The sequence below is a fragment of the Ammodytes marinus genome (genome assembly GCF_949987685.1).
Source record: "Ammodytes marinus genome assembly, chromosome: 4".
In the NCBI taxonomy this organism is placed as follows: domain Eukaryota; kingdom Metazoa; phylum Chordata; class Actinopteri; order Uranoscopiformes; family Ammodytidae; genus Ammodytes; species Ammodytes marinus.
The window spans coordinates 29621018-29634655 of NC_137233.1; the positions used below are offsets into that span (position 1 = coordinate 29621018).

At 42.7% G+C, this 13638-nt stretch overlaps 2 protein-coding genes across 4 annotated transcripts in view; one reads left to right on the forward strand and one right to left on the reverse strand.

Annotated features, from left to right (window-relative positions):
* Positions 1-1782: 1782 nt before the first annotated feature.
* On the forward strand, positions 1783-7699 carry nab2 (NGFI-A binding protein 2 (EGR1 binding protein 2); the record flags this gene model as incomplete). The annotated part of the gene is made up of 6 exons (XM_080027056.1): positions 1783-2685; positions 2856-2989; positions 4222-4273; positions 4449-4566; positions 4666-4851; positions 7569-7699. 6 exons carry the CDS (start codon positions 1783-1785, stop codon positions 7664-7666), a joined length of 1491 nt encoding a protein of 496 aa, XP_079883182.1. The 3' UTR covers positions 7667-7699.
* A 3384-nt stretch (positions 7700-11083) lies between these two features.
* The window catches only part of LOC307249871 (uncharacterized protein), a 3437-nt gene continuing 882 nt past the window's right edge, over positions 11084-13638 (reverse strand). For 2 of the 3 annotated variants that reach the window (XM_080026758.1, XM_080026759.1), the window contains 4 exons: positions 12855-12967; positions 12203-12334; positions 11714-12117; positions 11084-11635 (listed from right to left, as the gene is read on the reverse strand). In XM_080026758.1, the coding sequence (XP_079882884.1) occupies positions 11459-11635; positions 11714-12117; positions 12203-12314 (693 nt within the window). In that variant the 5' untranslated portion in view covers positions 12315-12334; positions 12855-12967 and the 3' untranslated portion in view covers positions 11084-11458. Of the gene's footprint in view, positions 11636-11713; positions 12118-12202; positions 12364-12854; positions 12968-13638 lie in introns of all 3 variants that reach the window. The other variant, XM_080026760.1, reaches the window with a different exon arrangement.

A 13638-nucleotide genomic window follows, 5' to 3' on the forward strand; every position in this document is an offset into this window, starting at 1 on the left:
AGTAGCCTACGGGCAGGTATTGCATTGTGAGGAGATATTCACTGATTTTGACAAAAAAGTCATGACAACGAGTGTTCTCCAGAATATCTGATTCCACCTTTAAATGGTTGACCACTGGGACCACAACGTCACAGCAGGGGGGCTTCTATACTATCGCCTATCTTCGGGGGGATATCAAAAGATTATCATGAAGGAAATTAATGTAAGGTGCACTGAGCTGTGTATGATGTAATCTTGGCATCAGCAGTGCAAAATAGTCAAATAGTCAGTTTTATTTTTATAGGCCTAGCCCAATATCAAAAATAGCCATTTGCATTAGTACAGCAATACTGCACTCTCTGTCGTTGGCCACATGACTTGAACGAGGACTAACTACCCCCACATTTAACAGGGGAATTAAATTGAAGAAACCTCATGGAGAGCAGGGTGCAATAAAAAAAACTATGCTACTGGCAATAACAGTGCTACTCTGAAAGCAGTAAGGTTGTTGAGATGCTGGTTCTGCATGTGCATGGACATAAACTTATAGCCTATGTTAAAGGGTTTGAGCTTGGTGTAAAAGAAAAAGCATTACATTTTATTGTTGTTATAGGCCTACTTTCCCAACTTAATTGAGAGAATATGTCCTTTTAAATGTACAATAAATATAAATCTGGAATTTTAAAAGTTATCTGATTAGTTCAACCTGTAGCCTACTTTCAGAATAACGTTGCCTATACCATCCACCTGCTGCTCCATAAAGAAAAACAAGTAGAACCTTAGCTCAGTAAAACCCACATCTGTCACATCTGTCCTGTCTTCTTCCTGTGCTGACTAGGCTACTTGATAGGGGGTCTTTGACATGGCACAACTGTGGGAACCCCCCAATGTCTTGCATAAAAGACCAATCTTGAAGACTCAGAGGGTTAATTTCAAGCCCCCACCATCACCACCACCACCCACATCTCCAATTTGAAAGCCGCCTCTCTACCGGGAGAGGAAGAAGGCTCTTTTTCGGTCAGATGGCGTGCTGCAGTCCGCCCCCGTCATTCTCCAGCCCACACAGACAGGGCAGCCAGCAACCAATACGGTGCGCCGGAGGAGGATTTCTTCCAGTGATTTCAGACGAGGTAGGCTACGATACGCAAGGGGGATTTACTACGCCAATCTGAGCCGGCGAAGCTTTCGGCAATAGGGTAAGAAAGGAATAGGATCAGAACCTCGATGCGCCTCCGAGCCGGGTGTTTCCTGCTGACATCTGGCTCAGGAATAATTGCCTCCAGCCGATGGTTTTGTCTGAACTGTAGCCAATACTCCAAGTGAATTCTACTTTAGTGTAGACTCAATGTAACGTGCGTTTGGGCCATTGATCGACCGTAGTTTTTGTTTCTTCATCAGTTTCACTCCGGGAGTACCGACCTGTGACACCGGCTAGTTGGAGAGTCACTTATCCGTAATTACTCAGCTCCCCTCTGTGCACATCCGCCTACCTGACCTGAAGAAGGTAAGAGAGTTGTATTCTCCACCATTCTGGCATATGGGCTTAACTGAACAACAGGTTTTAGTTAATAGTTTGTGTAAGAAGAAAACTAGGCTATAACCTACTCTGCTTCAAAGCAATGTTAAACTTCCTGTGTTCACTTTTTATTCATGCTTCATATAGAAGAGGATCAATACTTGGCGTAGTTTAGTCCAGATGGCAAAAATCTTTATCAAGTAAATAACATGAACGATCCCTCCACCTGCATGCAGGTTCATGTTTTCCCTCTCTCCTGCCTAAACTTTCCAGTGCTGTGTGCCACCATGTCTCTGCCACGCACGCTTGGGGAGCTGCAGCTCTATCGGGTGCTGCAGAGAGCCAACCTGCTGGCCTATTATGAAACCTTCATCCAGCAGGGCGGTGACGATGTGCAGCAGCTCTGTGAGGCGGCAGAGGAGGAGTTCCTGGAGATCATGGCACTGGTTGGCATGGCCACCAAGCCCCTGCATGTGCGTAGGCTGCAAAAGGCCCTCCGAGACTGGGCCGCCAACCCTGCCCTTTTCAGCCAGCCAGTCTCCAGCGTTCCTCTCGGTGGCCTCCCCCTGTTCAAAGTGGACGGGACGGGCAGTGGTTCTGGACCAGCAGCAGGCGGGCCCAGGAAGTCTGTGAGCAACGGGCAGCCGGGGTCACCGTGTGAAAGGGAGGATCGGGCGTGTCTCACACCAATGCACAGTGGGAGTCCACGAAGCCCTTGCTCCCAGGCCTCCCCACAGCCACCAGACACACACTACAGGGAGAGACTGTCTCCCATGGACCCACACTGGCTCAGCCCAGAGCCGGACGGGAACTGCCCTTTGGCCTCGGCATCTGGGATGGAGGAGGAGCCGCCCAGCCCGCCACTGCTGTCAACGTGTCCTCCGGGTCCCTCCACGTCTCCCTGCCCCTCTGCTTCCCTGTCGGCCTGGCCCGGGGGACAGCTGGACGGGGAGACAGCCAGGGCGGTGGTGGAATGCGTGGATAGGCTGCTCCGGACCCAGCCCAGGTCTGATCCCAGCGAGGTGAAGACTCTGCTCAGGATGAACAAGAAGATGGCAAAGACTGTAGGGCACATCTTCAAAATGAGCTCCCAGGATGCCAGCAAAGAAGAAGAGATCCGAAAGTACAGTCTCATTTATGGACGCTTTGACTCTAAGAGGAGGGAAGGGAAGCAGCTCACACATCATGAGGTAATATATCACATCATGTTTCATACCTACAGTGATCTGTCAGTTCACATTGTAAACCAGAGGTCACAAATATACATTCCCAACAAAAGTATTCAGTGCTTTTTTTTTATTGACTGCATGTCATTTTCACAGCGTTGACCCCTTATTGTCTCTGTGCTTTTCATCCTCAGTTGATCATCAATGAAGCTGCAGCCCAGTTCTGTATGCGCGACAATGTCCTTTTGCTGAGACGGGTGGAACTCTTTTCTCTGGCTCGGCAGGTGGCGAGGAAATGTGCCTACACCTCCACACTGAAGCATGCAAGGTAGGGGGGCTGCCCATAGAGAAGAATGACCCATCCACCAGTGACCAAAAACCTGATTTGTCTTTATTGCTCCTCTAAATCTCCAAAAGAACAACCAATATTTATTCTATCTTTATTGTAAATAAAAGGAAAAGTCTGGATCCTTCACAGTGACTTGGCACAGTAGCATCATGTTTTTAATAAACTGAATTTGAAAAAAAATTAAATAAAATCAGTTCATTGGTGAAACAAAAGAACACAATTGTGTTTAGTATATTGAAAATGCACCACAGGGTTTACATAAGTCATCTTCCCAACACTTCAGTCAATTTTCTCAATTGACCTATCAGATCGCAGGATCAACCACTTTGGTGTTAGTATAATAAGCTAACATTGGAGCCACACAAGGATACACAAATCCCCCTGTGTGTTTGTTAACTGGCAACAAACATTTACTATAATCTTCATGAATGTAATTACCAGCAGTCTTTTGAAGGAAATGTCACTGAAAATGAGTTAAATGCCGTCTGCAACAACAAAGAACAAGTACCCTAGACAAATGATAATAAAATAGATATTTGGGGCGACTGTGGCTCAGGTGGTTAAGCTGGTTGGCCAACGATCCTAGGGTTGGCGGTTCGATCCCCGCCCGGCCACTTGTGTCATGGTCGTTGTGTCCCTGGGCAAGACACTTCACCCACCTTGCCTCGTGTGAATGTGTATGACTGCTGTATGTTTGAGGTGGTGGTCGGAGTGGCCGATGGAATGGCAGCCTTGCTTCTGTCAGTCTGCCCCAGGGCAACTGTGGCTACTATCGTAGTTTACCACCACCGGTATGACTGTGTGTGAACGAATTGAACCTGGAACCCTGTAAAGCGCTTTGAGTACCTTGAAAAGCGCTATATAAATCCAATCAATTATTATTATTATTATATTGAATGAGTGTTTCAAATGTCTTTATTATTTCCTAGTCATTAGTTCTTATGGAAGTCACATGGGAAAAAAGTTGTAAAATACAACGGAAGTAGAAATATTATTGTAAAGTGATGGCCAAATGATGTTTTAGGTCAAAACAAAAGTTAAATGTTTATGTTCAGCATGACTTGTGTCTTGCGGTGTCTTGTCCAAAAGCATTGGCTCGATTGGACAAAGGTAAATTTGATGGACCTTGATTTAAGATTATTTCTCTGTCAAAGTACTTGTTTCCATGGTCAAGATTGAACTTTCATGTTAACCTTGTTTCCATCCTGCAGGACCAATGCTGATGAGAACAGCACACTATCACAGAAAAGAGCAAGACACGAGGTGAGTCTCCAGAGCAGCTCTGACACCACTCAACAGCTACTCAGAGTGACGTCTCATAGATGAGCGTGTGATTCCAACCTGCGACACTGTGTGTACTCGCCGCCAAAGTTGAGGTCACTTGTCAGTAATTTGAAGCAGTTCTTCAGCACTGAAATGACAGTGATGTGTTTTTTAGGTAGTTGCGTCTGAGAGTGTGTCATCGCTACTGGGAGTGGAGGGCTCCGAGGGCTTAACCCAGAGGGCAGACGATGACAGCTTATCTGCAGAAAGCCTCGACAGTGTGTCTGTACATGGTAAAGACTGTTGTTTTATTTCTCTGAGCAACGCCACAGACATATTCTCCCTGCCTATTTGAAGACAGCATTTAAAACAAGATCTGTCTGTCCCGTTAGACATCGGCTCACAGTGCAACCAGTCTCCATCGCCCCATCCCCACTCCGACACCTCCAACCCCGCCAACTGGAGTCGTCATCTCATACAGCAAACGCTAATGGACGAAGGCCTGCGACTGGCTCGGCTGGTGTCACATGATCGGGCGGGCAAGCTCTGCCTAGGATCAGAAGGTACTCACTCTACAGGTGACTTTTCCAATCCTGACTTAACAATATTGAGCGTTTCATAATTCACACAGAAACCTGTAATGCTCACAAATTTAAAGGTAGAGTCAGCAATTCTGGAGAATCTCCTCATATCCTCTGTGTGCACTGAAAAAAATCTGGTTTTCATACACAGCATAGGCTCTGTAAACTGGTATGTAAACAAAGGGTCACACTGTAGCTAATAGCATGCCGAGCAAGGGCAGTGTTTTAACAGTAACACCAGATTTGTTTTTTCACTGCACATACGGTATAGACAGGTAGCAGATTGTGAGATATTAACTGATATTGACAGAAAGCAATCTCAGGAATAGCTGACTCCACCTTTAACAGGTTAGATCTTGTAATGTGTACAAATACCAAACTGTGAGGAATCCCAATTAACACTGAGGTATTTGCACAAATTCAAAAAAATATACAATGTCTAAGTTAATAAGCTTTATAGTTGTTGATTTTGTGACCTTTGGACAAAGCCTGGCTAGCAGTTTCCCCGTTTCTGGTCTTTTGGCTTGGCTGAGCGGCTTCTGACATTAGCTTCATATAACAAAATAGACATGAGTGGTATCAATCATCTTATTGAACTCTGAAGTACCTAAGCAAAGCTTGTTGTTAAAGTTGGAATTTGATGTTTTATTAAAAGAGAACAAGTTGAGACAATAGACTCCCTAACCTCTCCTAAATGAATATTTCATATCTCTAGACAAGAGCTTGAACTCTTTTGAGTCACACTACAGTTAGGTGACGCCTGCTAGCAGGCACATCTGAACTTCACCAGACTGTAAACTAGAGAGGATAGAAGTTAGAAGGGGAAACAGGAGGAGGAGGAGAGACTGATATATAGATGGAGGAAAAAGAATGAGAGAAGGGGCGGTGTTACACTGTTATAGCAAATTGCTTAATTTGCTGTTACAGAAGCGATTTTTCTCATGCATCACAGCTTCCCACAAGAGGAAGTGAAAAGCCAGTGTTCCGGGCGAGTTAGTCTATTTGGACTGTGATAGCCGGTCGAAAAGAAGTAAGCCAGCAAAGACATGAGTGGGTGGTGAGAGAGGGAGGGGGATAGGAAGTACTCTGTGGGTGGCAGGAACAGACCCCCCCCCCCACCCCCCTTCCCTTCCCCTCCCATCTCAGCAGCCACTGACGTCAGAGTGTGCTAGGTGCGTGGGCTGCAGGGCGGGATGGATGAGGCGTGGGGTGGAAGGAGTGGGAGGTAATTGGAGGGGAGTTGCATTGACTCACCAAGCGACAGTGTACAAAAATAAAAAGCTGTGGGCAGGGAAATGGCACAGTCTTTTTTATACATCTTCTCCCTCTACAAAAAGGACGGCGGAAACACCAAAAAGACGACATATGTTTAATCTGTGACGTCGATCTCCCTCCCTTTGTTCTTGTTCTTTCTCTCACGCTCTCTTTCTCACAGTAGATCTCTCTCTCTTTCTCCCTCTCTCTTTCTTTTTCTCTCTAACTCTCTCCCTCATCCAAGTTTCCTTCCTCCATCTCTTCCATTAAGGTCTCTGTTTTCTGCCATGACTTATCATCTATATATAGTCAGGATATTATTTTCCATGTATCATTTTCATCAGGTATTCAAAGAAAATCTGACCAAATGTATTTTTGCCCGTGTATGTTACTGAATACATGCGCTATTCAATCTTTGTGTTTACACAGATTCTTCTATATGACTAAATGCTGTCAAAACACATGGACATTAAGTATTTCTTAATGAGCAAATAAATAAATGTCAACTAATGAATATTCCTTGACTCTTAAATACTGCCAACACTTTTTGTGCTATTTGGATTCATCATAGAAATGTACATCCTGTCTTGAAGGCTAATGGCTGCACAGAAAATGTACTTGTATACTGTATGCAAACACAAAATGAACATCAAATGTACTTTACACATCTTGTTCACTTGATTTTTCGACTCCGCCACGACTTTATCACCAGCTTAAGAAAATAATTAAACTTGTAACACTTGAGGCTTTCCGTTATTCAACAGCTTGGATAAGTCACTGTGATGACTTCACTGTATGTGGGATAGATTATTGATGAATTCCCCAAACTTTTATACAAAGCTCTTAAAACACTAGTTGCATTGTGATTACTCCGACTCGTAACTTTTATTCAACCTTTGCCTCAGTATTATAATAACTGGCATTTCAGTCTATGTTAAAGACCTACTTCACCGGTGGGAATATGAAGGTGTATTGCACTCTGAGATCCTATGTAGTGTGTGTAATGTGCAAAACATTTTTTAAATTGGTTCATCCTTGCCAGAGAAAAGGTAGAATTTGTTTTTCTGGTCTCACTGTCATCACCATGTGTGACATCACACATGGTAAAATGTAGGGTTAGGATTAATAGGACAGCTGGGCCAATGGAAGACTGAGGGAAGAAAAACCTCATTCATTATATTATAATAGTGATGTTATAATGATAGAATGCTGGTTTAGTATGGGTGAAGTATTCCTTTAACTTTCCATCATGCATTGAAAACACAAAACAAAAGCATCAAATCAAAAGTTATGTTATGTTCCTTATTTTTCAGTTGATGAGAGTTCACAGTAGATTTAAGAGTGTAAAATACAGTGAATCTAAATCAATCGCTAATAGTGCTCAGTGCTCTTTATGTTCCTTAAGTAACTTTTAAAGTAATTTTTGTATCCTCATCCTTAACTATACCTTTCTCCCCCAGACCTTGACAACAGAGTGGAAAGGCGGAGCTCCATACCAGTGTGCAGGAGCAGTAGTCCTTGCATCACAAAAGACGACTCCAATCACCGGGGGAAATGAGAAAAGCCCAGAGACTGTCGGAACTGGGTTTTCAGGCCTGCTACCAAACAAGAGGAGGAGCTGGTGTTTTTCCTCATGTACCATCACATCGCTGACGTATGATGAGGAGCAGACCCCTATACAATACATTTCAGAATTTACCAGAGACCAGAAATGTTCTGTTTGGACTTAATATTCACTCAATATGTAGAGGACACACTTTTTTTCTTTTGTTCATAACACATGGACGACAGTTTCAGCTGATGAGAAAAAAGAAGACAGATTTTATCAAGAAAACTCTGACGTTTGTGCCACCTGTTTCAAGTGAAATGGACTCTACACAGCAGGGGGCGCTGCAACTTTGGAAGTTGACTCTTAACTTACTCCACTGGCATAGAGCAGTCTTGTGAAGGGAATACGGTTTCATAAGAGAGATTTTTATTCACATTTTCAGACACTCGCTGTATAAAAATGCCCTTATTTGGTTGTGAGTCGCTCCTCACCCTCAGGAACTGAATGGATGTTCTGTTTTTTTTCCTGAAATGTCAGACACCGTCTAGGTTTCAAAGATGAGGATCAATACAGTCCATTTAGATGGATGGCTTTAAAAAAAGATGAAGAAACAAAAAGATTGTTTGTCTATTGATCTATTGATTCTGACCATCAGGCATTTTGTCCTGTGCTGCATCATCTGTTATTTGCCTGTGAGATGTGAACTGGCATGCTGAGGTGTATGAGGTCTCCATCATACACTCCCTCACGTGTAACTGTGCTAACGTTCTGCACAAGCGGCTGATATGGTTTCTGTATAATATTTCTCACATGAACATGTACTCATTTCTCGTCTGCCTGTTTTTACAGGGAAATCAGGTTTCAGGCTCGGCTACAGTGTCTTGCTCAAGGGCCCTCAGAAGGGGGGATGTTTGCCATCCCCTTGCAACTTTACTTTAAAAGGTGCACTAAGCAGTTGCAGGGGTGTGGGATTTGTTTACATTTGCAGAGCTCACAGTTAGTTTAGAGAACCTACATGCAAAACAAAATTATTTTGAGGCACCTTGAACCAAACTTAAGACTAAAATATGGTTGTAAACAAAACTGTGGGCACTGCTGCTGTAAACAGCAAAAGTGAAACTGTAACATTTCAGGTAGCTTTCTAACTTCAGTGTTCCGGGGATCAAATTTCCTGTGAGGAAAGTTTGTTTATTCAGTTATGAGAATATACCTCAAAAAATGCTCAGTTCTCTCAAACACACAGATTTACATGGTGCACCTTTAATCTTGTTCAAATGAAAAGGTTGTACAGCGGTTGAGGTTACTGCATTCAAAGCTAATTTGTAAGGTTTAGAAAATAAATAAATAAACATTTCGCCCTTTTCTAAAAATGTGGGGAAAGGTGTAGATTTTTTCTTCAAATTAATTTGGGTGTAGCGGAAACTTACAATATGGCATTGTGTTTTTGATATAGGATCTTTGACCTTTGAGACTCTTCTTGACATAACATGTAGAAAAAGTACAAAAAAGAAATCTCATGGTGCTTGTCTCTTGACACAGCAGCTCTTACAGTGTACGTCTATCTGGCTCCGTTTTGAATTGTTTAAATGTATTCAGACTTCATAGAATGACCACACTCGTTTAATGTTGAAAATGATTCAGAGCTTAAGGGTTTTTGTATTCTTGATGAGTGTGTCAGTGAGGTAGTTTGCTGTGCATCGGTTACACATGCCTGTCTCTCGTGCATTAGTAACCTCCTCAGTTTTATTATGTTGCAAAACAGATTATTTATTTTGTTTACATCTCAATAAATGTTATTTTATTGCTTAAAGCCATAGTGTGTTGCATTGATTTCTACACAGAGTCACTTTCTCTTGGCAGGTCTGGTGTGTGGAAGAGGCAGTAAGAGCTGCGTCACACAGCCAGCAACACCTCTGCTGTCGTCTTGTTTGTTGCACTGACTAACTCTCTGCACCAAGCCTCGATGCTGGCATGACTCACCTGTGCCACCAATGTCCTCAGTGCTCACACACACACACACACACACACACACACACACACACACACACACACACACACACACACACACACACACACACACACACACACACACACACACACACACACACACACACACACACACACACACACACACACACACACACACACACACACACACACACACACACACACACACACACACACACACACACACACACACACACACACACACACACACACACACACACACACACACACACACACACACACACACACACACACACACACACACTCCCTCGCTTGATATTTCAGACGGACAACAGAGAAGATGACAACAGACAACATCAAAGAACTCACTTGAAGAATTTCAAAACCATAAATGATTGTTAGTTTATATCACTGTAGTTGCAGTATGTGTGACACAATCATTTGGGTGAGTGTACCTGCTTAAGTCCAGACTGAAATATATATTTTTAAATATATATTTATTTTTTTGGGAAATTCATGTTCCCCAGAGGATGAATCCTGGTAACTATGAAATGTATTCCCATCAAATGTGTTACACACATTCATGGTCTCCAGAAAAAACCCTTGATGTTTAATCTAGCATCACTGAAAAGCTGCAAAGCTAATGACATGCCCTCCAGCCTCTGTTTAATGCTAATTAGAGAATGTTCGGATGATAAAAGCTAAACAAAAAAATGTAAGGATTATAGATGCTTAATTTCAACATGCTAACATTATCATTGTGAGCATGTCTACATGCTGAAATGAACATTTAGCTCAACGCACTGTGGTGATTATCCCATTAGCATGGCTGTACACATTGGACCATTTCCAAAGAAACTTGGTCGGATATTAAAGGAAATAAATATAGCCTATATCTTTATTTAGTATACACGAGCAATTATAAACGTGTTGGTTGTCTTTGCTGTGATTATTAGAGCAACAGCTAATGTGGCAACAGATGAAGCCGCCATCAAGAAGCACTGCTCATTAGGGAGTTCAATCTTTGAGTCTATTCTTAGCGCTTTCCTCAGAACAGCAGCAAAACAGAGCTGAACAGCAGGCAGCTGATCAGTTTAAAGCTCCACCGCCAACAATGTAAAAGCAGCAGGATGACCATTAATCAAACTAGGAGGTTTTAATGATCTACATTAAAATCTTGGAATATTTGGATCATACATATGTGAATGCAAATGTCTTTACTACATGCAAATGTGGTAAAAAAAGGTGACAAAGTCTATTAAGATATATCCCAAAGTATTCTCACCTGTGCAAACTTGTTAGGAAATGATATCAATAATAAACTCATTCACATTTAATTCATTCATTGAAAACAAGATTGGTTTAAAAAGACATGGTGTCTCCTTTTTCCGTAGCCAGCGAAGCTTATTTGCCTAATTAATCAACAGCAATGGAATAACCACTGAGTCTGCAAAGAGAATTTGTTGATTGATTTAATGTCATGTTTCAATGCTGAGAGCAACCCAAACTAAATGGTATTCACTTCCAAAGTATTAATGTGGAGGGATAAAGCTCAGAGAAACCTAGACAAATAAAACCATGGTTACTTACTACTAGTAATGTAGAAAATGTTTTTTTTAAAGGGGTAGCATGAGAAGCATTCGAAGTCTATCTCGGAGACAGTAAAATGATGCCAGGACCTTCACAGTTCATGCAAAGGCAAACGGTTACCACATGACAAAGGCATCTTCAATGCTGTTACCAGAAACCAGGTTAACTTATACCTGATCAATCACAGCATTTCATGTGACCACATACTGTATATTCCATGGTAGGAGGAGAAGTTACATTGGTTTAGGTGACGTGGGTGCAAAGATGGCGTAGGAACTCTCCCCTGGTGGTGGAGTCTCCTGGGAAAACCGCCTGGCAGAACTCGCAGACGTGAGACAGCAGCGCCACGTCCGACATCAGTAACCCGTCATCGGAATGATCCATGTTACAGACCAGGTTAGGAGCGTCCATCAAAGGCATCTGACACAAACAGAGAGGACAATACATGGAGCGTTTGAGGGAGAACACAGAGAACATTTGTCCAGCAAAGACACCTACCGTGACTTTGACCATCTTCCTGTCCCCACTATGATGTTCGGCATGCCCTGAATTTTTTGACACATGGGAAGCAGAGGCTCCTCTCCACCTCGAGGAGTCCAAGCTTGAAAGGGATGAAACCTTTTGCTCCAAGACCCCACCTTCCTTACTCTGTCGCAGCACATCAACATGAAGCTTGGACATATCGCCAGCAAGGAGATCGGAGAACGTTCCTGCATTTGCAGAGAGGCCGTTGATGCCACTGTGTGCTGCGGGGTTGTGTGCTGCGGGGTTGTGTGCTGCGGGGTTGTGTGCTGTGGCTGTTAGTGCCTGAGGCTTTTGGTGGAGACACAGTGGGATCTCGTGGGTACACTGGACTGGGATGGACATCATATCGCTCAACTCTCCATTCACAACAGTAGCACCTGCAGACAGAGAGTTTCAAATGTGTTTTAGAAGTCAATCATGAGCATGAACAGATGTTGGATTTAGAAAATGTTTAATATGGACCTTGTTGTTTCTGCAGAGCTGTTGAGAGTTGATGTAACAGAGCCGCCTGTCGCAGGCAAAGTGACTGCAGGCGAAGAAACTGCTGGTACAGGTCACTGTATGCTTCCTCCATCTCACCAGCTCCGGAGTATGCTGCTCGTAGATAAAGGAAGTGACACGAGCTGTATAGTACAATAATAGAATATACAGTACTCACAGACAGGTGATAGATTGGGAACAAGACTAAGAACAAGACTAAAGGGTCTACAGCCACACTAGCAGCTCTGAGAGGTTGTACTTATGCACTGCGGTGGTTTGAGCTTTTTGTTAATGTCAGCATGCTCAAAATGATGATGAAAAGGAAATAGTCCATATCCAAGTCCATCATCTTAATATAATTTAGAATGTTTTCAGTTCAAACTAAACAAGTAAAGCCGAGGCAGAGGATGTAAATTTGATAAGATTTATTTGATTTAATTTATTTAGCACAGGTTAAAAAACAATAACAATGATACATTTAAGAGACATAAAAAAACTGAGGTGCAAAGGAAACCCAGAAAATCCTCAAGGGGCTTGGCATGTTGGGTTCCCTACAATTATTCAACAATACATCATAAACTCCTATGCCTTACAGAAGGTGCAGTGTCGTCTAAATGAGTAATTGTTCACTTACCCCTTATAAGCTCATTTGTCACTGCTCTAAGAAATCAGGACTCCTCTTCATTTCTTAAGGCTGAGTTCAGGGGATTTTCTCCCATCAAGACTCCTCCATCTCAAACAAGTTTCCTGTTAGTCAAGGAATAAGACACTCTCTGTCAGCATGTAAATCCAGAATCAAAGCCCACTTACAGAACACACAACAACTTTGTTTTAACAGTGAGATCCATTGTTCAGATTAGGTTTTTCCCTACGACTGTATGTGTGTGACTGTATGAAGAAAGAAGAAACTTTTGAAAACAGGGAAGTGAAACCTTTTTAGAAAGAACAGGAACCTCGCCAGCACTCAGTGAGACTGTGACATGAGAGTCTATAGAGCATTTTTTTTTAGCATAGACTTAAAACAGGAAAGAGTCAGAAGCACAGCCTTGAACTGACTTATTTTTGAAGGTTTGGAAACATTAATCCGCTGGTGATTTTGCACTCTAACTGTTAAATGAGGATTGTTGCTAACCGTGTGATTCTATCATATGGTTTCGACACCTGCTGTGCATGTAGAAAATATTTAAATTAGAAAGGAGATAGGAAGGCAGAACATTTTAGACAGTTGTCAACATTTGTTAGCCAAAAGGTATTTCCGGTTTTCTCAGCAATGAATTGTGTCAACAATATTCCCAAAAAAGACCTGACTGGACAGCAACAGCAATGCACTCCATAAAGCATGTGTTTTAGACAGTGGTTTAGTGCGGCTGCACCCTATCACTGCAACACAGTTAGTTTGTATATTAAAATGGGAATGC